Genomic DNA, 27,638 nt, shown 5'->3' on the forward strand with positions numbered 1-27,638 from the left:
TGACTATGCCAAGGTATTGACAATCCTTGACAAGTTCAATGTCCTCGTTGTCAACTTTAAAGTTACATAAATCTTGTGTTGTCATTACTTTAGTCTTCTTGACTTTCAGCTGTAGTCCTGCTTTTGTGCTTTCCTCTTTAACTTTCATCAGCATTCGTTTCAAATTATTACTGGTTTCTGCTAGTAGTGAGAGGAAGGCAATGCTAAACCACCTCTGAATACTGCTTACCATGAAAACCCTATTCATAGGGTCGCCCATAAATCGGAATCGACTTGAAGGCAGTCCATTTCCATTTCTGCTAGTAGTATGGTATTGTCTGCATATCTTAACTTATTGATATTTCTCCCTCCAATTTTCACACCTCCTTCATCTTGGTCCAATCTCGCTTTCCGTATGATATGTTCTGAATATAGATTAAACAAATAGGGTGATAAAATACACCCCTATTTCACACCCTTTCCGATTGGGAACTAATCGGTTTCTCCATATTCTGTCCTTACAGTAGCCTCTTGTCCAGAGTATAGGTTGCACATCAGGACAATCAGATGCTGTGACACCCCCATTGCTTTTAAAACATTCCATAGTTTTCCATGATCTGAAATTCCTTTGATCATATTACTCCAGTATTAAAATAATGTAACTAGTTGCCAATTGCAAGGATGTGTTTCTATCCCTCTGCCCCCCATTCTCTTAGCTGCCAGTATGCTGATTGTTATAGTAATGATGCATCAGGGGCAGTTTTGACAATGGTCTCCACTTGCAGCAAGGAGAGGCATATTGAAGTTTAGATCCTACAAATATTTTCAGGACTAAGCATTTGAAGCATAAAAAGAATATGGCAATTGATTTAAGAAATTTTGTCTGAGGTTAAGAAATGTTGCAGCACTCCTAACTGGTGATAGGGCCCTTGGGAGGAACCACAAAGAGTGGACATTACAGAGGAGCCCCTTTGGCTGATTACTGGAAACTGTCTACAGTTTCTTTGATTTTTTAAAATGTGTTGATGGATCACATTCACATAGTTTTGAGCTTCCCCCACCCCCATATTCTGTTGCCTTAAAATCCACTTTTTATAAGTAGTAGCTGAGATTTTAGAGTTTTCATGCCAGTTGGCTGAGGTTTCATCAGCAGCAACTGTGGGAGGTGAGTCAGCCATGCAGGCTCAATGGCCTGGGTGACCTGGTTGGGGAATGCCACCATGGGGGCCTTGGGCTCAAGGCCAGAGATGGCCGGCTGCCCAGCCTGGTGGAGTGGGACCAAGCCCAGCAGCTAGGGCTGGTTTGGGGGTTGGAGTTTCTGGTCAGAACCAGCAAGTTCTGATCATGGCAGCTTGTGACCAGGTATGGCAGCAGTCTGTGCCAAGTCTGGCAGCTGAGGCTGACTCAGTGGAGAGTGTGAGCCAGCTTGCGGAGCTGGTGGTGCCTCCTAAGATGCCGGAACAGCCAGCCAAGGAGGTTGCTGAGGATCCGTTGGGGACTATTGCTGAGGATGCTATTCCCTTTGGGGAAATGTCAGCGCCGCTCGGCTTCCACCTGCTCCCTGCCACAAAGGAAATTTTGCGGGGGGGAGTATGTGGACTTGTTTTCCCTATTGTACCAAGAGCCTCCTAAGAAGGACAAGGAAAAAGGTGAGGACCGGGACCAGGATAGACCTAGGTGTAGGAAGGTGGACAGGGCATGGGCCAACTGGCTGCCAGCCTATCTGATTTATGCAGGGGTTGTATTGCAGAAGCAGCCGTGGAGGGGTCCGCTACTGATTTGCTATCTTGATATAATTTACAGGGGCTATTCTGAGTTTTCAGGCCTTGCATGGCTATCGTACGACGAAGTCTTTTGGATATGGGTGGCTTTTGATAAAGCTTTGCCGTGGGACAGGAAGGAGCCCAAGTTATAGCTGCAGTTCATGGTGGCTGCTTGGGCTCTGGTTGTGATAATGGAAAGATAGTGGACATTTGCTGAGCGGGCAGTCGGCAACTACGTTCCCCACTCTAAAGCGGGACAAGGGGTTCAACACAGGCTGCTCTGCTGGGGGTTCAGCTCCAGGGGGGTCTGCACCCGTAATCCCTGTCATTTCCAGCACAAGTGCTCCATCTGTGGTGGATCGTACTCCTGCACCAATTGCCCTCGGGGCAGATCCTTTAGAGCGGGGGGCAGGGACATGCAGGGAGGTAGGAAGCAGCCCCCTCTGGGCGCTGCTCAAGGAAAAGGGTCCCTCCCTAATTAAACTGGAGGTACTGTGGGCTTTGTTGGTGGGCTACCCGGTTAAAGGGGGTGGTCAGTTTTTGTTGCAGGGTTTTGCATATGGTTTTAGGATACCATATACCTGTCAGTGGATTGCTTTCATGGCCTGGAGCCTTAAGTCTGTCTGGGGCATGTACAGAGGTGGCCTATCCCTGTGGATCACCTGCTGGAATTCCTGGTGGAAGGCCGGAGGAGGGGCCTTTCTGTCAGGATTCTGAGAGGTAAGCTGGTGGGACTTTCCTTTGTAGCCAAGGCAGGGGTTTTTGAGGATCATTCAGATGGTTTCCAGGTCCGTCGTATGCTGGCGAGCTAGGCAAGGGAGTGCCCAGCTGCCCCTGATTCCCGTCACCCCTTTTTGCCTAATTTGCTAGTGGGGCTTTTAGGATGGTGGGGCAGTATCTGTTCTTCCCACTATGAGGTCCAGCTGTTTTACGCATCGGCCCTCACGTTATTTTTGGGGGGGGGAATCCAGGATTGGTGAAGTGGTGGCTGGGTCCAAGCTGGACTCGTTTCTATGCACCCTCCTCTGGTTGGATGTTCATTTGAAAGGGAGTCATACCATGCTTAAGTTGCGATGGTCTAAGTCAGACCAGGGGCATAAGGGGCGCAGGGTAGTGCTGGCATCGTCCCCAGTGCCAGACATCTGCCTAGCAAGGGTGTTACACTGCTTTCTGGAGGTGAGGGGCACAGAGCCAGGATATTTGTTTATTCATGAGGGGGAGTCCCCCCTCACTAAGTTTCAGTTTGGGGCCCTTACCAAACTAGCGCTGCAGCATTTGGGGTTGGACCCTGCGAGGTTTGGGACCCACTTGTTCAGAATTGGGGCTGCTTCTATGGAAGCTAGCATTGGAGCTTCGGCAACATGCATACAGTCCATTGGAAGATGGAAATCGAGGGCATATAAAGGTTACATTTGACCCTTGGAAGGGGCTAGAGGGCCTGTGGATTGACCATTGTGATTTTTGTTTTGGCAAGTTGCTGGAAGGGGACGCAGCGGATGCGCATTCTAATCTGCGGCCATAGCATGGTCTTCTGGGTGGGCCATAGGGCTGCAAAGTCACATTTTGGTGTGCGCTGGGCCTCGGTCAGTGAACCACGGTGCAATGGCTAGGCTGGCGAGGGATGTGCTGTGATGGGCTCCTACCCACGCTGTTCCAGCATGGTTTGTTGCAGACGGTTCCGCACGTGGTGGTCATTCATTTAGGTGGGAATGACCTCGGTTTACTTAAGGGCAAGGACCTTAGTTTACAAGCATGTGAGGACATGCAGTTGGTGAGGCAATGTTGGCCTCTGGTTTGGCTGACATGGTCGGATATACTCCCTCATAGGGTTTGGTGTTCCTTTGGGGATCCGAAAGGGATTGATAGGGCACACAAGAAGGTCAACCGGCAGCTTTGGCTGGCCCTTTTTACACATGGGGGGCAGGCTTTGCATCATCCAGATATACGGCACACGAGGGCTGAACTTTACAGGGCAGATGGGGTTCACCTGACTGATACAGAGAACAACATCCTTCTAGGGGACCTGCAGAGGTGTCTGCGAGATGTGGTTCTCGGCAGTGGGCAAAATGGCTTACACTTGTCCCCTCAGGGGCTGGTCGCCTGAGAGCTGTACTCTAATGCTTGCTGATAGACAGTTCCCGCACCTATGTTTTCCACTGCAGGTTAGTTTTTGGTTATAGTTTAATAAAGTGGCTCTTTGTTCAACCCAGTTTACTGTATCTATGTATTATTTCAACCCTCGGCCGCAAGCCACGCTCCGCCCGCCTGAGCAAAGCCTGGATGGGTAGTGCATATTTGCAGCTGGGGTTGAAGCCCCGGTCGCCATGGTATGAGAGTGCAGCCATTGCCTGCTGTGCGTGTCATTTATTGTATTTCCTATGTTCACCGCCCAGAGAGCTATTGCTAGTCAGGCGGTATATAAGTTTAATAAATAATAATAATAATAATATAATAGGTGGGTGTGGTGGCAGCAGGACTGTTTAAGCCTGGGCTGCCCTCCCAGTCCTCCTCTTGGCATGCAATGTCCACCGCGCCCTCCCATTACTACAGTGTGTTCATGGTCACTTCGGGGCCGAACAGGAATTTTTGTCCTGCCCACCCTGGTTGGCGGACAGGTTTTTTGCCTATTTACACTGTAGCAGTTGGATGGAATCGGGTTAGGGGGCGTTGTGTTTCATAGGTGATTTTGGCTAATTTGGCTAATTCAACAAGGTTAAGGTTAATTCCCTGAGTTGGGTTTAAACTGTCTGGTCACTTGTGTGGCTAGGTGCAGGAAGAGAAATAGGTAAGGACAGTGCACCTTTGGAAGTGCACCTTTGGAAGTGATTGGTGGTTCCAGAGGCCTGCCAGGGAGGGCTTTACAGCCCGAGGACAGGATACAGACTGCTTCTGGGACCTACATACCTCATCCACTCAGAGTTGTAGGGCCCTGGGGAGCAGTGACATGGGAAGGCCCCCCTGCTCACCTACAGGTGTGGTGGGGGTAAGGGGTAAGCAAAATGGCTTACACTTATCCCAGCAGGGGCTGGTCACCTGACAGCTGTACTCCAATCCTTGCTTATAGACAGTTCCCGCACCTATGTTTTCCACTGCAGGTTAGTTTTTGGTTATAGTTTAATAAGTGGCCCTTTGTTCAACCCAGTTTACTGTATCTATGTATTATTTCAACCCTCGGCCACAAATGATGAAGCAACCTCATGGCCACTTTATGGCTGCTGAACTCTTCATGGATCAATAGATCCAACAAACGTTATTGATACTTCAAATCTGCTACATCAGTTGGATCACACAAGCAACCAGTATGAATTACACACAGTCATTTTTAAAGTATTTATAGACCATCTTTCAGCTTCAATATGAAGAACTCAAGGTTGCTCATGACAAAATACAATCAATTACGCCAGCGGGTAAATGTAGGTATTTCCAGAAACAAACCTAAAATATTTTTTATGACAATGTTTTATGACAATGTTGCCTAGGCCATCAGTGAATGCAAATAAAGAAACTAATTTAAAAAAATACTCAGCAGCTTGACTTCTTCCAACTTCTCACTAAGCATCTAGTTCTCAACAATCTTTTTTTAATCCGGTAACAAAATGTTCCAGATCTATGTATCAGAGAATGCTACCGTACTGTGACTAACATTTGGGTGAACATTTGCAATTTCACAGCAACTGTGCTCCTTTAACACTTTCCCCACTGAAAGTACTTTCTGAATTCTTGTTCCACTAGGGCAGCTTTTGCTCACAAAAGAAAGAGAACATATTCTAGGCAGAACAGGACAATGCATCTTGATCAAACCATGTCTATGCTACAAAAACAAGAAAATGGTCTTGAATATTTTGTAAGAATTCTCAGAACTGTATGCAACAAATCCGGAAGGTGTCCTTACAATGCAAGCATAAGTGATTAAGCATGACTCAGCACCCCCAAATATTTCTCCTCAGAGTGACAATAAGGAAGAAAGTATGCAAAGTGGGAAAGAAGGCTCATCTAGTGAGGAATTTAACGTTCATTCATAGTGATGAATTTAAGGCTGGTTTATATAAGCATTAAGAGGGATTGAGGTGGTTCAGAATTCATTTTCCAAGCAGGCAGGGCTTCAGTCAGTCTTATCACCATCTCAAGCTGTTGAATGAGTAAGGAGAAATTTCACTCTGTTCAGAACACAACTGATGGAAAGCTGGACAGAAGAGGAACATGAACAACACTAAAGACCAATGCCCTGATCCAATTCAAGACCCCTTCTGATATTTGAGCTTTTACCTGTGATACTGTCTACTACATGATTTAATTTGTTCTACACAAAAAGAGGATTAGAAACCTGTTTTTGTAAACTAAATCTGAGTTTTTCAGAATGTCACTTTCTGTATTAGTTATCAAAGTTCATGCTTACATCTTCCATTAGCTGACAGGCCAAGTTCAAGGTGTTGCTTTTAGTGTACAAAGCCCTATACAGCTTGGGACCAGGATACCTGAAAAATCGTCTTATATACTCAGTCAATCACTATGCTCTGCAGGTGAGGGCCTCCTGCAGACACCATCTAATCAGGAGGTCCATTCCATACAACATAGGAAGTGGACTTTTAGTGTTGTGGCACCAACCCTTTGGAATTATTTCCCCTTAAATATTAGACAGGTACCATCTCTGTGATCTTTTTGGCATCTACTGAAGAACTTCCTCTTTCAACAAGCCTTTTAAGTAGAGACTGTATCCCAATCTGTGTCTGTGTTGAAATTGCTTTTTAAGTTGTTTTAAGTATATTTAAAAAAATGTTTTAAAGATGCTTTATTTTTAAGATGTTTTAAAGATGTTTTGTTTTTGAGATGTTTTAAAATGTTTTTAATGTGCCGCCGTGGGCTCCTTTTGAGAGTAAGGGCAGGATAGTAATGCAATAAATAAATAAATAAATAAAATAAACAGGACAATGCATGGCATATCTACAGATCTGGATATTACTTTCCAATGGAGTTCCTATAGAAAAAGGAACATGCTTTTAAAATAAAGAAGGCTTCTTCAAGTAAAATATATGTGGAAGCTGCCAATTCAAGTTTTTTAAATATGTGAAGACAAAGATACTAAATACAATTGCTAAAAGAGTGCAAACAGTTTACTTTTTGCTTCATGTTGGTTCCCTTTCTCTGGTTCCTAGGGTTCTAGCTCTATCTTGATTTGAAAGAAACTGCTTTACTGTTTCAGATCATCTCATTTCCAAAAGCAGTCAGATGTCTCTGGGAAGCTCATAATCAGAGCATCTAGAAATAGACATTCCTTATTCATTATCCTCATCATCTGATTACCAGAGTATATTGCTTCTAAACATGGAGGTTTAATATTCAGCTACTTTGTCCACAAGTTACTGACAGATCTTTCCTCCATTAAATTGTCTAAAACTTTTAAAAAGCAGCTCTAATATTTTTCTACATCAGAACTCCATGCCATCCCAATTTCTACATTTCAGCTTACATCATCAGTATTATTGCACTGTAACATCATATTCAATGATGTAGCAGTATTTACATTAATGCGTTGTTAGAACTGCAATGTTCAGAGGGATGTGGTTTGAAAGAAAGGTAATGCTAGTATCATATCTTGCTTAGAGGATTATGTGATTATCATCTTTTCCTAGTAACTAATTCACTAATAGGCAAAAAACCTTGCAGCTTAAGAACATACCTATAGCCCACAGATAATTCTATCAAACTTTAAAAAGCAGGGAAATTGGGCAGCTATAGTGAATGCACCAGGGGAGCAGGAGACCTGAACTCCTCTCTGAGATATTGGACTGCCCTACACATTTGTCAAAATGCTAACACCATTTGGGTTGGTCTTTCACAGTCCAATCCACTTCCTGTGTAGCTTGGAAGAATTTGGTAACATGTGCCTCTGAGCATAGGGAGAGTCCCACCCAAATGTAAACCAAAGCTGTCCCTGGCCACATCCACATCAGGCCTTTATTTCATTTTGGACAGTCATGGCTTCTCTCAAAGAATCCTGGGAAGTGTAGTTAGTGAAGGGTGCTGAGAGTTGCTAGGAGATGCCCTGTTCCCCTCACAGACCTTCAATCAGAGTGACTGACTGTTAAACCACTCTGGCCACTGGAGCTCAGTGGAATACGAGTCTTCTCTCAGCACCCTTCACTTCCCAGGATTCTTTGGGGGAAGCCATGACTGTCTCAAGTGAAATCAAAGTGTGGTGTAGGTGTGGCTCCCTGATTAGGCAACCCACGCAGCTGTGAGTCTGGCTTTTAGAACACTGACAGTTGGTTCTTACTGAGCATGCCCAACATTATCATAGAGTTCCAGTCAAAATTTCTTAAATTAATTAAAAATCAGCCAGGCATTTTTTTAACTTTCAAACTGCAGAAGATGAAAGTCAGAGTATGGGGCAAGGTCAGTAATAGGATTACAGGTACTCTGTGAACATGGCTGATATTTAATTAATTTCAACAGATTATGAGAACTCTGACAGAAAAAAGTCCAAAAGGGCTCTGGGTTCCCCCCCCCTTTTTTTTAGACTTTGAACTCTCAATTCTCTCTGTTTTGTAAATCGCCATGAAAATTCAGAGGGTTGTTAAGCAAGTGTTTCTGAGTTCAGGACTATAAGTTCTGTAAGGTTTTGTTTTGAAATGAGCTTACGGGAAGCATCAGAATGGCATGGGGGTATTTTCAATTTAACATTGCGGAATGTGCAAAATCCACGCTGGCTATAGTATACAGCCAATTTAATGAAAAACTCAAAAGTGATAAAAAGACTCCATTTGGAAGATATTAAATAACTTATATGCATTTAAATGTGGTGTAATTAAACCAGAGCAAGCTCCTAATGCTCACTTTGAGCCCTGAATACATATATCAAGACAAATATTCTACAGTACTTTATGGAATGGTTTCAGTTCCCTTCACTAACTCATTGCTTTTCCAGAGCATGTGCTCATTGCTTTTCCAGAGCATGTGCAAAGTGTATATGCATTCTGCTTTAGAATCTTTGGTCAAACTTTGGAATGTGAGCAGAAATATTAATATTAAAGGTACTCTTGTTCTTTCGTATGTTCTGAGACCTGTGATCATATCAAGTTCAGTTACAGAAATCAATTAAAATGCAGTGCCTGGCAGATTTTCCACAATGCAGACATTCAGTTTAACACCCTCCATGTGTAGCAGCAAAGCATATATTCTAGAAACATTTAAGCCAACACAAAAACAAACCAATGACAATGGTGAAAATCCCTGACCTGCTTGACCTCTGCCTGCAAGTGCCGGAGCTGAAGGCACTGCTCCAGCCGCTTGTGTGTCTGATCCGCATTGAGCTCCAGCTCATGCTGCTTCTCATGAAGAAATTCCAGCAGTTCTTGCACTTGAGTTGCTAGATCGATGTCCTTTTCACAGATCAGTTCAATGCCTGTAAAGAAATAAATGTCCTCAGATGGAACAGTGGGCATACAAAGGAAAAAGGTGACAACTTTGAAAAATTCTGTCACCTGTCACCATACCTGATTTTTTCTGTTGCTAATTTATTGCAGATGAATCCATTCACATTTATGGGTGCTTGGTGAAGGACTGAAAAATCAGTCTGCTAGCTGCTAAAGTCTAGCTTTTCTACAGCTGGTATCCATATAAGAAATATGTTATAAAGCTACAAAAATGTTATTCTTTCCAGTTTCAGCCTGTCTTACCCATGGCCAATGAATAATTCACTAATAGGCAAAAAACCTTGCAGCTTAAGAACATACCTATAGCCCACAGATATTTCTATCAAACTTTAAAAAGCAGGGAAATTGGGCACCTATAGTGAATGCACCAGGGGAGCAGGAGACCTGACCTCCTCTCTGAGATATTGTACTGCCCTACAAATTTGTCAAAATGCTAACACCATTTGGGTTGGTCTTTCACAGTCCAATCCACTTCCTGTGTAGCTTGGAAGAATTTGGTAACATGTGCCTCTGAGCATATGGTGAGTGGTGGCAACACCTGCCATCTCCAAAGATGGAGAATTATATCTTTGTATGTTTGTTGGTGTTCTTCTTACTTTGCTTCTTCCCTATGTTACTAACGTTTCTACAGAGAATCTAAACCAGAAAATTTTATTTCCCTCATTATTCAGCTTAGAAATCTGTGTCAATTTTATTTTTATTAATTTCAAAGTCTTTTTATTGGTCAATGTCATATGATGGTGAAGACAGCCTTTTGTGTTTCAAATTAGACGTCATGTTCTATTTCTGTTTTGGGTGCATTAACAGTTGAATGTGAAACTGCAGTTTGATGTAAAATCAGACTGATTACAATATGATGCTACTTAAGCAATGACTCTAGCTGTTGGAAAAAAGAGGATGCATGTTTTCAGCCTGCTATGTTTAAACCACTTTATTTAAGGCAAGGTGTTCACGATCAATAAAAAACATAGAGCACGCCTAGAATTTTGCTAGAATATATTTCACCTCCCACTGTTTTATCTTGTGCAAATTGAGACACTTCTGAGGTTCACTGCAGACTATTCTGCAGAAGTCAGTGCCATTATTCCACAATTATGTCTGGAGTTTTTTTTCGTGTAAATTTTTCAAAGTGTTGCTGTACTTCACATATTCATAGAAATAAAAGCAAAAGAAAATGATTTCCTATAGGAAACTTCACTAAAATTACACTTCCCAGGATTCTTTGAGGGAAGCCATGACTGTCTCAAGTGAAATCAAGTCTGGTGTGGGTGTGGCCCCCCTGATTAGCCAAGCCCAGCAGCTGTGAGGCTTTTAGAACACTGACAGTTGGTTCTTACTGAGCATGCCCCGCGTTGTAATAGGCTTCCAGCCAAAAGTTCTTAAATTAATTAAAAATCCGCCAGGCATTTTTTTTAACTTTTAAACTGCAAAAGATGAAGGTCAGAGTATGGGGCAAGGTCAGTATTAGGATTACAGGTACTCTGTGAATATGGCTGATTTTTAATGAATTTCAACAGATTATGAGAACTCTGGCAGAAAAAACTCCAAAAGGGCTCTGGGGTTTTTTCTCTTTTTTGACTTTGGACTCTCAATTCTCTCTGACTGTTTTGTGTATCGCTGTTAAGCAAGCATTTCTGAGTTCAGGACTGTAAGTTTTGTAAGGTTTTGAAATGAGCTTATGGGAAGCATCAGAATGGCATGGGGGTATTTTCAATTTAACATTGTGGAATGTGATAAATCCACGCTGGCTATAGTATACAGCCACTCTTGTGGCTGTATAATCTCTCCCAGCCTTGCTCAGATGTAGTGTTTAGCTAGAAAATACGGATTACTTGTTAAATGAAAGTCAAGAAAAAAGCCCTTTCTGTCTCCTGCACATCATTGATTTTATGAAAGAGAGAGCAAAGAGTTACTGAAGTTCATAGTAACAATCCTATTGATTTTGGCAGATCAAAACTATACCAGTCTTTCATACTACATAACAGAAGAGAAAAGAAGGCAAAATAAAAATAAGAAAAGGTGTTTGAATGTCCTGTTTTTGATGTTCTGAACTTAAGCTTTTGGGTTCAGTGTGAACCTTCATGCACTTGTACAGCTGTGTGGTTTATTCAATGCTAAGAACCAGAGTCTCAGTTTGGTCTAAAGGAGGTATATCTTGCCCACCGTATGCTCTCAAACGTTTTCTATAACTATCTTAGGACCCAGGTCTCCAAGTAAATGGCCATAAAAAAAGCAGACAGTGGTTTTTGTATTGAGTCAGCTACCCTGTGCACTGCAGGTATTTTATCCTTAGATACGAATTGTTGCATTATTTCAAAAATTCAAATAAATTATTTTTGTGCGCATGTCTTACTCATTCAAAAATTTATGTAAAACATCAGTTGCTCTGTACTGGAACTTCACAGTTTCCAGGCACTGGAACAATAATATTAAATCATGAACAAAAAAGCAAAAAGCAAACACACATGACTAACTTGGTCCCCCTTTCCTTGCCTGTCTATTTACAATTATCAGCAGTTTGAGGTATATTACAAGTCTGTTAATTTAGGTCTCCCATATCAACTATCATATCAGATTTATTTACACATCCCAAGAAGATACTTTGTAACCCAAAATAAGAGCCGTAACTCATGGATCCTCTAGTTCATCAAGGGCAAGGGGACTATTTCATCTCTATTTTTTTTACTAAAGAAGCAAGTCAAAACACACAACCTTTCTGCTTGTTCACTTGTGCAGGAAAGGTTTGTTATCATACCCATTGGAAAATAAATACAAACTGTCAGACAACCTCAGTAAATTGAGAAAATAACATTGAATAAACATATTCTAAACTGCTTTACCACTCATAAAAGTTTTATCAAGTTCCAAACAGGATGAGACTTCATGGGTATTAGACAGAGCCTTGTAAATTAATCCAAGTGGAAGAGGTGACAAGGAATAGGCAGAAAGTATAGAGGCAAGAAGTTACAAGGTGGTAGGGCAACAAGATCACTATGAAGCAGAAAGGCAAGGTAGCAGGCATCATGGTTAGCAAAATGGTCTGCAACACCTGGAATATTCTGTGGATTGCAGAGGGTATTGCTCCAATGAAGAACATAACTCAGCCAACTTTCATATTCCAGAGTGCGCCATATGGCTGTCAGAGTCTCTTCCCTAAGAAGTTACGAGTAAATTAAAAAGGACAGTGCTTCGAATTGGACCTGTGTACTGCAGCACTGTTGACTAATCTCAAGTTATGTCTTTTGTCTCCTAAAGCAGGGATTCTAGGAAACAGGCTTGGGTCATTCTAAGATTTCTTCTCACTTTTATCATGGGGGGAAATTCAAACACACAATAATTTTGTTGAGTAACGGTATCTAGAAAGGATCTGCATTCAAATCCAGTTAAATTTCCTTGTGATTTAAGAAAACCAATCTACCCAGCAAAAATATTCATGAATGGCTATTTTTCCAAAACCAAAAATTCAAAAGAACAGAAAAATAGTTCTCTTAATAAATACCAGCATTTTGAGAAGTCCCAGTTCTGTCATTGTGTATGCCAGCAATGTAGTTTAAAACTGTATGACATGTGACAAGACAAAAAGGGCAAATCATTCATCACAGGGAAGCCAGCTGCCCTTTGATATCCTAGGCCCTTTACTGATTACCACTGATGAGTTATCGCAATCAGAAATACACCAGCCATGTGTGTGATTGGAAACTGTGAATGCAGTCAGATCAAAGCAGTGTAGTGAAGCATACTAAATGCAGGAAAAGTCCTGAGGACACAACACTATATGCAGCCTAATTATAACAAATGTGTGCAATGTCTGGCATTTAGAAAGAACCTTCCTCCCAAAGGAGAGGATAGATTACCAGGCTGTGAATGTAAAATTCAAGTGCCATTCTATCTTATTTTAATGAAGAAGTTGTTTTGTTTGTGCCAAGAAAGAGAACTAGCTAGTCATTTCACTTCTGTATGGTTTTCAGTGCAGCAAGTTTACAAGACCAGATCTCCCAAGATGGCTATGCTTTATATTGCCTCTGCTACCACTCCAAGCTGTAGATAAGTTGTAAGTGAAAAAGATTTCCTAAATATGGAGGAACTTGTCCTTACCTCCAGTGTAATTTAGAAGGAACTAACTGGGCTGAAGCATGAATAGTAGACGCTCTCTGCATTATTCCCAGGCACAAATCACAGGAAAACTGGGCAGGCAAGTCCTTCATGGAACAGCAGAAACTATTTTCTCACCCAATCTCTACTCTAGCATCAGTGTTTATGTGTACTCAAATAGGGCAAGGCTTTGAAGTTAGTATGTCTCTTTTCTTCATTTGTTTAACCTCATTTAATTTTTCCTTGTTATTTTACTTTCTTTATATTATCTCTTATATTATGTGAAAGCATGCTAACCTGAGTCTTAAGGAGTCTTAATGTGGCTAGAAATGAAAATAAAGATGCTGCCCCACTTACCTGAAGCTTGGACTTCCATGATGTATTGGTGCAAATCTTGCCCTTGCTGGATGACCTCAAAAGTCATGTTGTTCATAGCCAGCTTCCGCTCTGTGTGCCTCTGCAGACGCTGCTCTGCCAGAGTCAGGTCCTCAGTATTGAAATCATTCATTTGCCTCAGCAAGTCCTCATTCCAGGCATCTAACTCAGCTGTCACCTTCAAAGTAAAAACACACAATATACAATAAGCATTTGAAATCATCAAAAACCTGGTTACTGAGAAAGATAATCTAAAATTGCTTTGTCCTTTTCTGTAATTACAGAGCCCAGCAAATTTCATTATATGAGATATGATCGTATTTGGAAGCAAGACATTTATTACAGAAGTGCATAAAATAAAGATATATAATGTTTATGATAGTGCATAAAGTAAAGTGATATAATGGTTATCATAGTAGAATCTTAGAGGTAAGATCACCTGGGACTGGAAGTTGTGCGTAATTCAAGGAATTGCCCAAATTCTGTATTTTCACACATCATAAAATCATACAAATTAGTTGCTTATGAGAATAAAAATGGAAATTTTACTCACCGTGAATTTCTATTTGTAGATAGTGCTGGAGGACATTCCTCAGTAGGGATGACTCCTCCTACTGGTCGTGACAGGCAGGGTCTCTAAGCTTCTTTGTAGCCTCTCCTGTGGGAGGAGTCGTCCCTCTCTCCAGACTGAACTGACAGAGCCAGGAACCCTCCTCAGGCCCCATATCCACATCTTCCCAGACGTCCCTAGAGTGGAAGCCTATACCAGGAGAAGCTGAAGAAAAGCGACAGACCAACACGGAACCAACGTGCTGGAAGACAGGTCACACATGAAGGGAAACACACAATACTAAACAATGTGTGCAAATGTAAGGCGCTGGCAGAAGCCTCAACTCCCCCACTCCCCCTCCCGCTCCAGAAGGTTGAAGCAGAGGAATGAGAGGTGGGTGGAATGTCCTCCAGCACTATCTACAAATAGAAATTCACGGTGAGTAAAATTTCCATTTTTGCTAGATAGTGCTGGAGGACATTCCTCAGTAGGGATATGACAGAGCAGTGTACTAGGACTCCGGGTGGGATTCCTCTAGCTAGGAGGCAACACCTTCTGGAGCACCTTCCTGCCAAATGCAGCATCGGCTGATGAGAATGAGTCCATTTTATAGTGCCTGATAAAAGTGTGTGGAGAAGCCCATGTAGCCGCGCTACAGATATCCATTATGGGGAACCCCCCCAAATGCTGCTGAAGCCGCTGCCCCCCTAATTGAGTGTGCTGTGATACCCAATGGAGGTTCCCTACCCAGAGCTTCATATGCATGTGCTATAGCCGCTCTGAGCCAGCGTGAGATAGAGTAGGTTGTTACCTTACACCCCTTTGATTTCCCAGAGAAGGCCACAAAGAGGGCCTCAGACCTCCTGAACTCTAAGGTACGATCCAGGTAGAAACGAAGAGCCCTCCTCACAACAAGTGAGTGCCACCTACATTCCTGGGCACAGGAGGGAGCGGGGCAGAATGGAGAACCACTTCCTGTGACCTATGGAAAACAGAATTGATTTTGTAGGAATGCCGGGTCTGGTCGGAGGACCACCTTGTCCTGGTGGAACACGTACAGTTGAGGGTCCAAAGATAATGCCCCCAACTCGGAAACTCTGCGTGCTGATGTAATGGAAACCAGAAAAACTGTTTTGAATGTCAAGAGGTTCAGAGAGCAGGTAGCCATCGGTTCAAATGGCGGTCCTGTCAATGCCGTCAACACCCAGGTAAGGTTCCAGTTTGGAAACCTGTGAATCATTGATGGGGAAACCAGCGTCACCCCTCTTAAAAAAAACATTTAGGGAATGGGTTGGAGGAAAGCGGGGGCCCCCCCAGGCATAACAAAATGCTACTGAGAGCTGCAGCTTGTCTCTTGATTGTGGCCGCGCTCAGACCCTTATCTAGGCCCGACTGGAGGAACCCTAGGGGACCCCTGATGTCTCGAGACCAAGGTTCCACTGTATTTGCAGAGCACCAGGACAAGAAAACCTTCCACGTGGACAAGTAAACCCGGTTTGTGGACTGTCTACGCGAGGCCAGTAGCGTGTCGAGCTCTTTCCCCTTAAAGTCCTTACCGCTCAACCACAACCGCTCAGTCTCCAAGCTGTTAGCCGGAACAGCTCTGGTCGAGGATGGCAGACTGGTCCCTGAATCAGAAGATCCGTTCGAGAGGGTACCTGCCAGGGTGTCTTGACTGACATGTTCAGTAGGTCCAGAAACCAGGGACGTCGAGGCCAATGGGGTGTCACTATAATAAATTCCGCCTTCAATGTCCAAACCCGCTGGATCGTGCGTTGTATCAGCCCAAACGGAGGAAAGGCGTACAGGAGGCCTTGTGGCCACGGTGTGACTAGTGCGTTTGTGCCCTGAGCCTGGTGACACGGATTTCTTGTGAAGAACCTGTCTAGCTGTGTGTTTGCAGGTGTGGCAAAGAGATCCACTACTGGTTCTCCCCACCTGTGCACCACCTGTTGGAAAACTTCTGGGTTCAGTTGCCATTCTGCCTCCTTGATGGCTGTCCTGCTGAGCCAGTCGGCTACAAAGTTGTTTGTGCCCGTCAGGTGTTTGGCCTTCAGAGAGGCAAGATGCCTCTACGTCCATTTGAACAGGCGCTCTGCCTCGGGCATTAGGCCCTTCGATCTCATGCCCCCTTGTCTGTGGACATAAGATTTCACCAATGAGTTGTCGGTGCGTATGAGGAGATGCTTCCCCTTGATCTCTGGGGCGAAGACCTGTAGCCCCAGTCTGATGGCCCGTAACTCCAGTATATTTATATTGAGCCCCGCCTCCATTGCAGACCATGTCCCCAGGGCTACATTGTGGTCCAGGTGAGCCCCCCATCCATACAAGCTCGCATCTGAGGTCATGATTATGCGTGGAGGATCTTCCAGGCTGACTCCGTGGGCCAACCTCTGAGGTTCCAGCCACCACCGGAGCTCTGTCCGTACTGTTGGAGGCACGGAGACCGAGTGTCTGTGTCATAGGAGAATTGCCTCCTGGTAGGGCAGAAGGATCTGTTGTAGAGCTCTTGAGTGAAACTGGGCCCACTGAACTAGGTCGTATGCCGACACCATGGACCCCAAAAGCCGAGCTAGCCTCATCAGGTCCAATGCTGGTGCAGCAACTGCTTCCTGAAGCAACAGCTGAAGTCTCAAAACCCTATCTTCGGTGAGCCTCATGCGGAAAAGTTGCATGTCCAGGATCACCCCCAAGAGCGGAATAGTTTGGGATGGGGTCAGCATGCTTTGCTCCAAGTTCACTATGAAGCCCAGCCCTTGGAGCCATGATACAGTGAGATGGGTACCTGTGTGTGACTGGTCCCAGGATGGTGCTCTCACCAAGATGTCGTCCAGATAGGGATGCACGCATATCCCCATTGTCCTGAGATGTGCCACCAGAACCCCCAGTACCTTGGTGAAAACCCTTGGTGCTGAGGAAAGGCCAAACGGCAAGGCCCTGTACTGGAAGTGTCTGTTGTCGTATGAAAACCGGAGAAAGCGCCTGTGTTGTCTGCAGATTGGAATGTGTAGATACGCCTCGGAGAGGTCCACAGAGGTCAGCCAATCTCCTTTTCTTAGGGCTGCAGTCATGGAGCGAAGGGTTTCCATTTTGAATATACCCCTGATTTCCTCTCTGAGGGAACTACTGGCTCTATTGCCCGGATGTTCAGCAGGTGCTGAATAGCTTCCAGGTAGCACAGGTGCTTCTCCGGCCTTCGACACCTTGGGGTGGGTCGAAACCGGTCGTGTGGAATGCGGAGAAACTCTTTGGCATATCCCATGGACACCGTGTCCAGCACCCATTTGTCTGAGGTGATGACTCTCCAGCGGGGGGCAAACTCTAGAAGCCTTGCTCCCACTCCGCAAGAGGCCTCTGGCAACCCCCAGTCAGGAGGAGAAGCCCTTTTAGACTCCCTTCTGGTTCCTCCCTGAGGAGAATGGGGTGCCTCCCGGTTTAGTGGAGGAAGCGTGTCCACCCCCTTTGTTTTGTCTGCCCCAGCGAAGCCTGTTGGGAGGCTGACTGCGAAATCTAGAGAGCTGTTTTGAGGAACAAAAAAACTGGTTCTGCCTGCCCTTCCATTCCTCTCTTCTGGCCATAGGGAGTGCTTTCTTTTTGTCCCTAGTTTCCACCAGGTGGGCCTCTAGAGGCTCCCCAAACAGCTTAGAACCTGAAAAAGGTAGGGCAGTGAGGCGGGTCTGTGACTCTGAGTCCACAGCCCACTGCCTGAGCCAAATGTTACGCCATGCCACAGTGGAGGCAGCCATAGAGCGCGCTGCAAACTGTAGGGCATCCATGGATGCGTCGGCTGACAGGGCCGAGGCGTACGCCATTTTCTTTAACCCATCCTTTACAAATTTTGGGACATCGTCCCATGCCCCAAACTCTTCAGCCCACATAAAAACCGCTCTGGAGAAAACTGAGGAAGTGGCTGCGGCTCTGAAGCCGACTGCATCTGCCTCAAAGCTCCTGCGAAGAGCCCCTTTGACTCGCTTGTCGCACTGGTCCTTAGGCCCCCCCTCCCCTTCTGTTGGGATCACTGCAGAGCTAGCAAGAGCAGCAATAGGCGGGTCCACTGTGGGAAAACACAGTCTTGCCATGATCCTGTCGGCAAAGACGTAATGTTTCTTTGCCCACTTGGCAGGTGGCTTTGGTTTGCATGGTGATGACCATTCAGCATCCCACATGTCATCAAACGCCTGGGGAAAGGGAACTGAAACCTGCTTAGTGTCCATGGAGGGGAAGGCCTTTTTTGCACCTGCCGAGGCTGACTGAGCGGGTGCATCGCCTCCCGCCTCAGCCTCTGGCAGTTGTAGCACTCTGCGGGCCTTGGAAAGGAGCGGCTGAAAAACCTCTGGAGCAAAGAGTCTGGGTTGCATCTGGGTGACTTCTATTTCCTCACCCGAAAGCTCCCCCTCTTCCCTGTCCTGCTCAAGTAGTTCTTCAGAATCTGATAGTACCACCTGTGGCACAGGAGCCTGCCTGGGCGACTGTGCCTGCCGATCCCGAACCATTGAGGATGAGGGACCTGCATGAGTCTGTGGGGAGGAACGCCTTGCTACCCCCCCAATGCGCTATGACCCGGGTGCTCCTTGTCACCCCTGGGTGCATCCTTAGCTGGCTCACTGTGTAAAATGTAGGAGGGTGGGGGCGAGCCCCCCGCCTCATGTCTTGATTGGAAAGGGAAGAGGACCTGGAGTGGCTGTCTCTTAAAGATGAGCTGTCATGCCTGTCCTCCCTGCTGGAGCCTGTGGAGGAGGATAAGCGCCTCCGCTTTCCCCTGTGGGGACGTTTCCTCAAATGTTTGCGCTTCTTACTTTTACGTGCGTGTGAGAGAGAGCCACTGACTTCAGAAGCAATGAGCTCTTTAACCCAGGTCATAAATTTGGGAAACAGAGTGGGGGGGAAAAACATCCATACCTTCATCTAGGAGATTCATCCCCCCACTGTCTACACTCTGGGACGGAGAGAAGACTGATTGCTGTGAGTCCTCTAGGTCCCTTGCCTCCCCCACGTGGCAGGGCTCTTGGCGGGAAGGCGGAGAGGAAGCGGGTGAGGCCATAATATGGCGGCCTTGACTCCCTGACACTGAGGGAAAAGCGCGGGAATTACTTTACAGGCGAGCCGTGTTAGCAGGCGCCGCTCAACCCCCTGCTGAGACGTTCTCCCATGACGAGGCAAGCCTTTGGTGAAGTGGGGGGGGGAGCCAGGAGCCGCGACCCCGCTGAACGCGAGGGTTGCAGAAACGCGGCTCCGCGGAGCGAGGCGACAGACTCCCGTCTGGGCGGCTGCTGCTCTGCTGGTATGCTGCAGCTAGCCGCGCTCCGCCCTTCTTCGGCCTCCTTTCCGACGCCTGTGAACCCAGCCGGGTTCAGCCTAGCCTCACAAACCCCAGCCCCACGGAGTGAAGGTACGGAAGGAGAAGGAAACAGGCAGGGAGGAATAAAACCAACTAAGGAGAGGAGAAAATTAGCATAAGAAAAAACGCTAAGAGGAAGAATCTGAAAGCGAAAGAAAGAAGCTCTAATAGAGAGAAGAGATTAACTCTAGACCTTCACTGACCGCAGGCAGGGCCGGTCTGGAGAGAGGGACGACTCCTCCCACAGGAGAGGCTACAAAGAAGCTTAGAGACCCTGCCTGTCACGACCAGTAGGAGGAGTCATCCCTACTGAGGAATGTCCTCCAGCACTATCTAGCAAATGGTGCTTCCTTAGGATATTTCTATCTTGTCTGAAAGCACATGAGCTTCAAAGAAAGAAAAAAGGCAATGAAAATAGCTTGAAATGCCTGTGTTTTAAGTTATTTATTTAAATAATATTTCTACCTACTGTTAAATCTAAAATTGCGTAGGAGGTGATTAAAATCACTTTTTAAACAAACCTAACATACAATAAAATGATAAAAACAGCAGATCAGTGGTAGGAAAATAATCAAAATCCCAGGAAAATCAAAGTTTTTGCATGATACTGAAATACTGAAAGCTCCTGTCTTGTAGCCACCCAGCCCACCTCAAAAGATGAGAATAATCCAGATCTGGGCCACCAATTAAAATCTAACAACTGGGCACATTTGTATTGGAGAAGGCGTTTTTTCAGATATTGTGGTCCTATCTCATTAAAGGCTTTGAAACAAGGTGGGAAAATTGTGGCCCTCTAGAATTTGCTGGGCTGCAACTCCCATCATCTATGACCATTGGCCATGAGGGCTGGAACTGAAGTCCAACAACATCTGGAGGACCACAGGTTCTCCATCTCTGCTTTAACAGGTCAAAACTAGCACTTTGAATTGTACCTGTTAGTGTAAAAGCACTAGCAAAATATGCTAATATCTAGATATCCCAGTTAACAGTCTTGATGAACCGAATGAAGTGCCCGAGGAGTATTGAGAGGCAGATCCAGGTAAAGCCAGAGCTTGGAAGTAATTCTTTACAAGTAACAAATTACTTGTAATTCATTACTTTTTTGAGGAACAAGGGGGTAATCCACATTTTGATTGTAATAGAACTAGGGTAATTTTATTACCTTTGTGGAGTAATTGTAATGTTTTCAGCATTACTTCTGGGCATTACTGGGGGGGGTGGAAGCAGGGAAAGCCTTCTGCTCCTCTGACTTGTGGATGAAAATCCTGTGCCTCAAACTGGGCTTCTGTGCAGCATCATTCTTCCCTCATGCTCTGTGGGTGGGTAGGAGGCGACGAGGGAGGAGGTGGAGAGTGAGATGGGGTGGAGTGGAGAAAACAATTGTTTAAAAAAATGGATGGTGGTGGAGAAGAATGGAGTGCAGGGAGAAAGGAGCCAGAGGGCAAGAACATGGATAAAGCAGAAGGATGGAGATAAAGAACTGTGGAGGTGATCGATGACACTGTGGATGTGTGTATGTGTGTGAATACTGTGTTTGCACTTGGCACACAAAGTGGCCTCCACCACTCTCTCTAGCTACTGTGCTGCACTTGCAGCATTTTTACTTTTTGGCATCTCTTTTGAGAAAGAGTAATCAGTTACTTTCAGATCAATTGTAATGGCAATTGCTACTTTTTTGGGCCATGTAATAGTAACTGTAATTTTGTAATTTTAAAAGTAATCTTCCAAGCTCTGGGTAAAGCACATTACAGTTCTCTACAGTGTAATTCAGTCCAGCTATGTGTAGTTGGTTTGGGGATATATGAAGTAGGTAATATAACTCTAAAAGCTATTACTAGTTTTCTCCAATTTCTGAAGCCAAAGAGATTTTTTTTTGTTTTTGGCCTTCTTCCCATTTTACAGATAGGGAACAGAAACAAGGTAGTCAAGAACACACTATGAGTCTAAGGTAGATATAGGACATGAACAGCCTAATCCTATATATGTCTACTCAAACGAAATTCCCACTGAATTCCATGGGCATAGGGCTGCAGACCAAGTCTGGTCTCCAAAGTCCAATGGAATGATAATTATTTTATGTATATCTGTTTTTTAACAGTGGTGCAGATTTTAGCTGATTTATCTACAATTTTATTATGCCCACTGCTTAGAGAGCTCTTGATTAAGAGGTTTATAAATCTTTCCAAATAAATAAATGGGGCTGATGGAGAGAGGCACTATGGTGTCATTGCGTGTGTTGTGTGTGTGGTGATACAGAAGGATGTACTGGGAGTATATTCACTGATTCTCACCTGTGGTTGGTGGTGGCACAGTGTCTGACTGGTGGGCACCGGCATCAGCCATTTTTTAAAAAAGTTGTGTGCATTCCCCCTCCAGGAATAAGCATGCACTGGAAATGCCAACAATTCCAGTGGCAAAGTGGCAGAATCACACACTCTGTCCTCACTGTGTAACTGTAGCATAGGATTGACAAAGGCGAACTATGCCTAAGCTTGAATCAGTCACCTGGATCCATTTGGAACAAAACTCAACTAGTCATGGATGAAACAAGGTAATCAGCCAAAGAATTCATTGAGAAACAAATGGCAGAGAAGAGTGAGGAATTTGGTACATGGACAAGCCCTCAGAAGGAACTGAAGTGGGCAGAGGAAGACACAAAGCAGCAGGATGAGAAACTGAGTCGGCTTAAGTAGGAAGGCAGTAGCAATAAAGTGTTTGAAATAACCTATTGTTCAAGCAAAGGGCTGCTGAGTGCCCTGGAGGCAAGACCTAATTTACCTGCCTTGGAGGCAGGACCATGCAAAGTGGCAATGCTGCTGTGCCAGAATGTCCTTCTAAGTCAAATCTGAAATCAAGGTGGAGCAGAATTCATAGTAAGCATGTCCGAGACAAGTAAGCAGGAAAGAAATTGCTAGGAGAGAGGTCTCTGGAAAGCATTCCACCCAGCTGTAGTATTGTTGAGTTGGGTGGGGTCACCCAAAAGGGAAGGAGGTCTCTTGATTGGTCAGACAGAGATACCCTGAGTTCCAAGGAAGAAGTAAAATAAAAAAGAAGCAGAAAGAGGGAGGGGAATCCAATACCTGCTCTGCTCTACGCACTGAGATGGGGCAGACTGATCATGATTTGCTGGTATATCTTTGAGTGATCTGAAGTAGATAATCAAGAATTTCTGACCCCCAATTGTTTAACAATGTCAGCAGCAAAATGATTCCCCTCCATACCGCTGAAATGAAAAAAGCTACAGGGATGGGATGTAACCAGGAGTATATTTTTGTTTGGAAGGCCTAGGAAATCAATCATTTCAATTCTGGTATTCAAAATGATTTCCTCAGCGCAGAATTATTTAAAATGTAAATTTGCCTTTTACATATGGCTCCGGTAGGTGGATCTCAGTGTTCTAATAAAAATGAAGTAGATCTTGCACATCTAAAGTCTACCCTGCCCAATCTAAGACACCTAATTCAGGCTTTTGTTTGTTTGCTGTAGAGAGCTTACATTATGGTGGTCAGTAAGGGCAGCAGTGCTCACCAAAACACATGGTTATATTATGGCTGCTTACTCGGAGGTACAGTGAGAAGGACAAAGCAGCAGTGAAGTCAGCATGGTGCAAATGCAGCAGCAGACCCATTCTGCTACATTTGCACTGTGCCAGCCTAGCCCTTTGCCCTTTCCCTTCTGGTACACAGCAGTAGGGATGGGAGACAATTTTGATAAAATCAAACTTGGCATTGGAAGATTCATTGTCTTTGTGGGCTGGTCTTGAATTCTGCGAGTTTCCCCAGCTTTTCCCCAGAGTGAGTTTTTTTTTTTTTTTTTTAAGAAACACATTGAATTTTGCTTTGCTAATGTGAAACTCACCAGTGTGCCTCTTGGCTTTGCTAACTTGAAATTGACAAGACTGTGTTTTTGCTTTGCTAAAGTGAAATTGACAAGACTGTGTGTTTGATTTGCTAAACTTACACTGACCAGCCTGTGTGTTTGCTTGTGAGCTTGACCAGCCTGTGTTTGCTTTGCATCCTGTCTTTGCTTTGCTCACCCTGCAATATCTTTGCTTTTCTCAGCCTCTTTGCTTTGCTAATGTGAAATTGACTACCCTGTGTACTTGCTTTGCTAACCTTAAACTGATAAGCATAGGCCTTTGGTTTGTTAAGGTGAAACTGACCATCCCGTATGTTTGCTTTGCTCTAGATAAACTGACAAGCCTGTGCCTGTGCTTTGCTAAGGTAAAACTGACCAGCCTGTATCTTGGCATTGCATTAAACTGATCTCTTGTTTTCTCCTACAGCTAGGGGAGAGGATCCAATATCATTTGCAGTGGGACGAGGGGGAATTGGGGGGTGAGCACTTTGCTTTCCTTTCCAATAACAAAATCATTATTCTTCAGGAGGGGAAAAGTCCAAACAGTAAAAGCAAAGGATAGCAGAAATATAACCCAGAATGGAACCGGCTGCTAGTTCAATGGAATGCAACTGAGCAGATTCCATCCGTACATAGCAGTAATGCAACTGACTGGAGGTCAGGTGAGCACTGTTGCCCCACCATGCCACTGATGTTGCTTACAGGAATGTTGGCTCCACTTAAAGAAGCAGAGTGTTCCTTTATAAGAAGAGACAAAATTTTGGGGGGCAGTGGTTGGCCATCTTAACTTTTGATGCAAAATATGGGTCAAAGAGAAGGATGGAATTTTCTGAAAATCTTGATGTTGAGTTAATCCATACATTTTTCTAATTCTCATCTCACTCCATGATCTCAATGAAAATTGAACTATTCTTTTACCAGTTCTACTACAAATATGAAGAATTATCACATAGTAAAGGCATTATTATACATATAAGATTATCTATAAGGCAGAGAACAGGAATGGTACCTTCTGTTAAGGATTGGTACACTAAAATATGGAACTATGCAGTAGTGGCAAAACTAACTTTTGTGAGATTTAAGGAACAGAATTACAAACAGAACATTTTTTGTTAAGATGGAATAATTTTGTGGATCACTGTATGAGATATGGGTTGTTTTTTGGTGATGGTTACAGATTTTGAATGTGTCAAATGATATTGTGCCAAATGTGGTAAATGCAGTAGAAGAGGAATTTGAGAGATTTTAAGTAGATGTACAGGAGGAAATTGATCACACACCAAAACAAGATATTCTGATAATCATGGGGGACTGGAATGCGAAAGTAGGGAACAGAGAAGAACTAGAAATTGTAGGGGAAAAGGGCTTAGGAGACAGAATAAAGCAGGAGAAAGACTTATTAAATTCTGTGAAGCCAATAATTTGTTTCTTCCAAACACATTTTTTCAGCAACCGAAAAGACGACTGTACACGTGGACATCACAGGATGGACAATATAGAAAACAAACTGATTATATAATTGGTAGCAGAAGATGGAGAAGTTCCATACTTTCTGCAAAAACAAGACCAGGAGCAGACTGCAGTACAGATCATGAATTGGTTGTATTGAAAATCAGAGTAAAGCTAAAGAAGAACAAAGCAATCATAATGTCAACATGCAATTTAAATAACATCCCAGAAGAATATAAAGATCAAATAAGGAACAGGTTTGAGGCTTTAAACTTAGTAGACAAAGAACCAGAAGAACTATGGAGTGAAGTCAGACACATTATCAGGGAAGAATGCAAAAAGACAATACCTCTAGTTAAAAAGAAAGAAAGACTTCAATGGATGACTGAAGAAACTCTTAAAATTGTTAAAGAGAGAAGGAAAGCAAAAGCAGGAGGAGCTAGAAACATGGTTAGAACCCTAAATGCAATAATACAGCGACTAGCACATAGGGACAAAAAGAACTATTACAATAGTTATTGTATAGAAATAGAAGAGGACAACCAAAAGGGAAGAATAAGAGCCCTATTCCAAAAGATTAGAGAAATTAAAGAGAAATTTAAACTAAGAGTAGGGATGTTGAATAACCAACAGGGAAACATACTGACTAATCGAGTTGAAATAAAAGGAAGATGGAAGCAATATACTGAAGAACTCTATAAAAGAGATGCAAGGATGACAGATTCATTTATGGAGGAACCGTATGATGAACAACCAGACATTTTAGAATGTGAGGTGAAAGCTGCTCTTAAAATACTTGGAAGAAACAAATCACCAGGAACAGATGGTATACCAATAGAGTTGCTACAAGCTACTGAGACTGAATCTGTCTAAATTTTGACAAACATTTGTTAAGAAACATGGAAAACTAAACAATGGCCCACAGACTGGAAGCATTCTATATCCCAATTCCAAAGAAAGGGGATCCCAGGGAATGCAGCAATTATCAAACTATTGCCTTAATATCTCATGCAAGTAAAGTAATGCTCAAGATTCTACAACAAAGGCTCTTACCATATATGGAGTGAGGAATGCCAGACGTCCAAGCTGGATTTAGAAAGGGAAGAGGCATCAGAGACCATATCGCAAACATATGTTGGATAATGGAATGGACCAAGGAATTTCAGAGGAAAATCACCTTGTGCTTTATAGATTACAGCAAAGCCTTTGATTGTGTAGATCATGAAAAACTATGGAATGCTTTAAAAGAAATGGGGGTACCACAGCATCTGATTGTCCTGATGTACAACCTATACTCTGGACAAGAGGCTACTGTAAGGACAGAATATGGAGAAACCGATTGGTTCCCAATTGGAAAGGGTGTGAGACAGGGGTGTATTTTATCACCCTATTTGTTTAATCTATACGCAGAACATATCATATGGAAAGTGGGATTGGACCAAGATGGAGGTGTGAAAATTGGAGGGAGAAATATTAGTAATTAAAGGTATGCAGACGATACCATACTACTAGCAGAAACCAGTAATAATTTGAAACGAATGCTGATGAAAGTTAAAGAGGAAAGCACAAAAGCAGAACTACAGCTAAGAACATAAGAAGAGCCTGCTGGATCAGGCCAGAGGCCCATCTAGTCCATCATCCTGTTCTCACAGTGGCCAACCAGGTGCCTGGGGGAAGCCCACAAGCAGGACCCGAGTGCAAGAACACTCTCCCTCCTGAGGCTTCCGGCAACTGGTTTTCAGAAGCATGCTGCCTCTGACTAGGGTGGCAGAGCACAGCCATCATGGCTAGTAGCCATTGATAGCCCTGTCCTCCATGAATTTGTCTAATCTTCTTTTAAAGCCATCTAAGCTGGTGGCCATTACTGCGTCTTGTGGGAACAAATTCCATAGTTTCACTATGCGCTGAGTAAAGAAGTACTTCCTTTTGTCTGTCCTGAATCTTCCAACATTCAGCTTCTTTGAATGTCCACGAGTTCTAGTATTATGAGAGAGGGAGGAAAACTTTTCTCTATCCACTTTCTCAATGCCATGCATAATTTTATATACTTCTGTCATGTCTCCTCTGACCCGCCTTTTCTCTAAACTAAAAAGCCCCAAATGCTGCAACCTTTCCTCATAAGGGAGTCGCTCCATCCCCTTGATCATTCTGGTTGCCCTCTTATATTATATTATATTATATTATATTATATTATATTATATTATATTATATTATATTATATTATATTATATTATATTATATTATATTATATTATACAGATATACAGGTTTCCTAAAGTAACCAGCTTATAAACACATACATATAACAGTGCATATAACTGTATACAAATATGTATTATTACTTAAAAACTATGCTGCAGAAATATACAATCGCATGGAGCTTCATTCTTTCATCCATATTATACACATCATTTTGTATATAATTAGTTGCACTAACTAATTATATACAAAACCACATATACAAATTATACACAAATCCCTTGTATAAATCTGTCATAGCAGATTCCACCTCCATCCCGAGTCAAAGATACATTTGTATTGTCCAATAGGTCCCTGTGTAGTTAAATGTGTAAAACAGCAGCAGATGTCTTTAAATAATTGGTTATCTGCAGTAATTTTCTATTTAAACCCTGTCTGCTGAGACTACTGTTAGTGCTTGGTACAAATATGATAGGGTTGATCCCTTGATTATCTTAGCAGTAAACAGCAAAGCAAAGAAACGTGAGGGGAAATCTTGCAAATGTAAAATAAAGTTAATAAATTTCAAGTTTGTTCAAGTGATAATAAAGCTCCTTCCACCAT

The 27,638-nt window shown here is 43.6% G+C and overlaps 1 protein-coding gene across 8 annotated transcripts in view; it reads right to left on the minus strand.

The window, feature by feature from the left end:
* Positions 1 to 27,638, minus strand: part of KALRN (kalirin RhoGEF kinase) — an 872,788-nt gene that overhangs the window by 264,982 nt on the left and 580,168 nt on the right. For all 8 annotated transcript variants that reach the window (XM_061609058.1, XM_061609049.1, XM_061609051.1 and 5 more), the window contains 2 exons: positions 13,625 to 13,820; positions 8,978 to 9,144 (listed from right to left, as the gene is read on the minus strand). In XM_061609058.1, coding sequence (XP_061465042.1) covers positions 8,978 to 9,144; positions 13,625 to 13,820 — 363 coding nt within the window. The remainder of the gene's footprint in view (positions 1 to 8,977; positions 9,145 to 13,624; positions 13,821 to 27,638) is intronic.

This window comes from Rhineura floridana, chromosome 2, assembly GCF_030035675.1.
Source record: "Rhineura floridana isolate rRhiFlo1 chromosome 2, rRhiFlo1.hap2, whole genome shotgun sequence".
NCBI classification, from domain to species: Eukaryota; Metazoa; Chordata; class Lepidosauria; order Squamata; family Rhineuridae; genus Rhineura; species Rhineura floridana.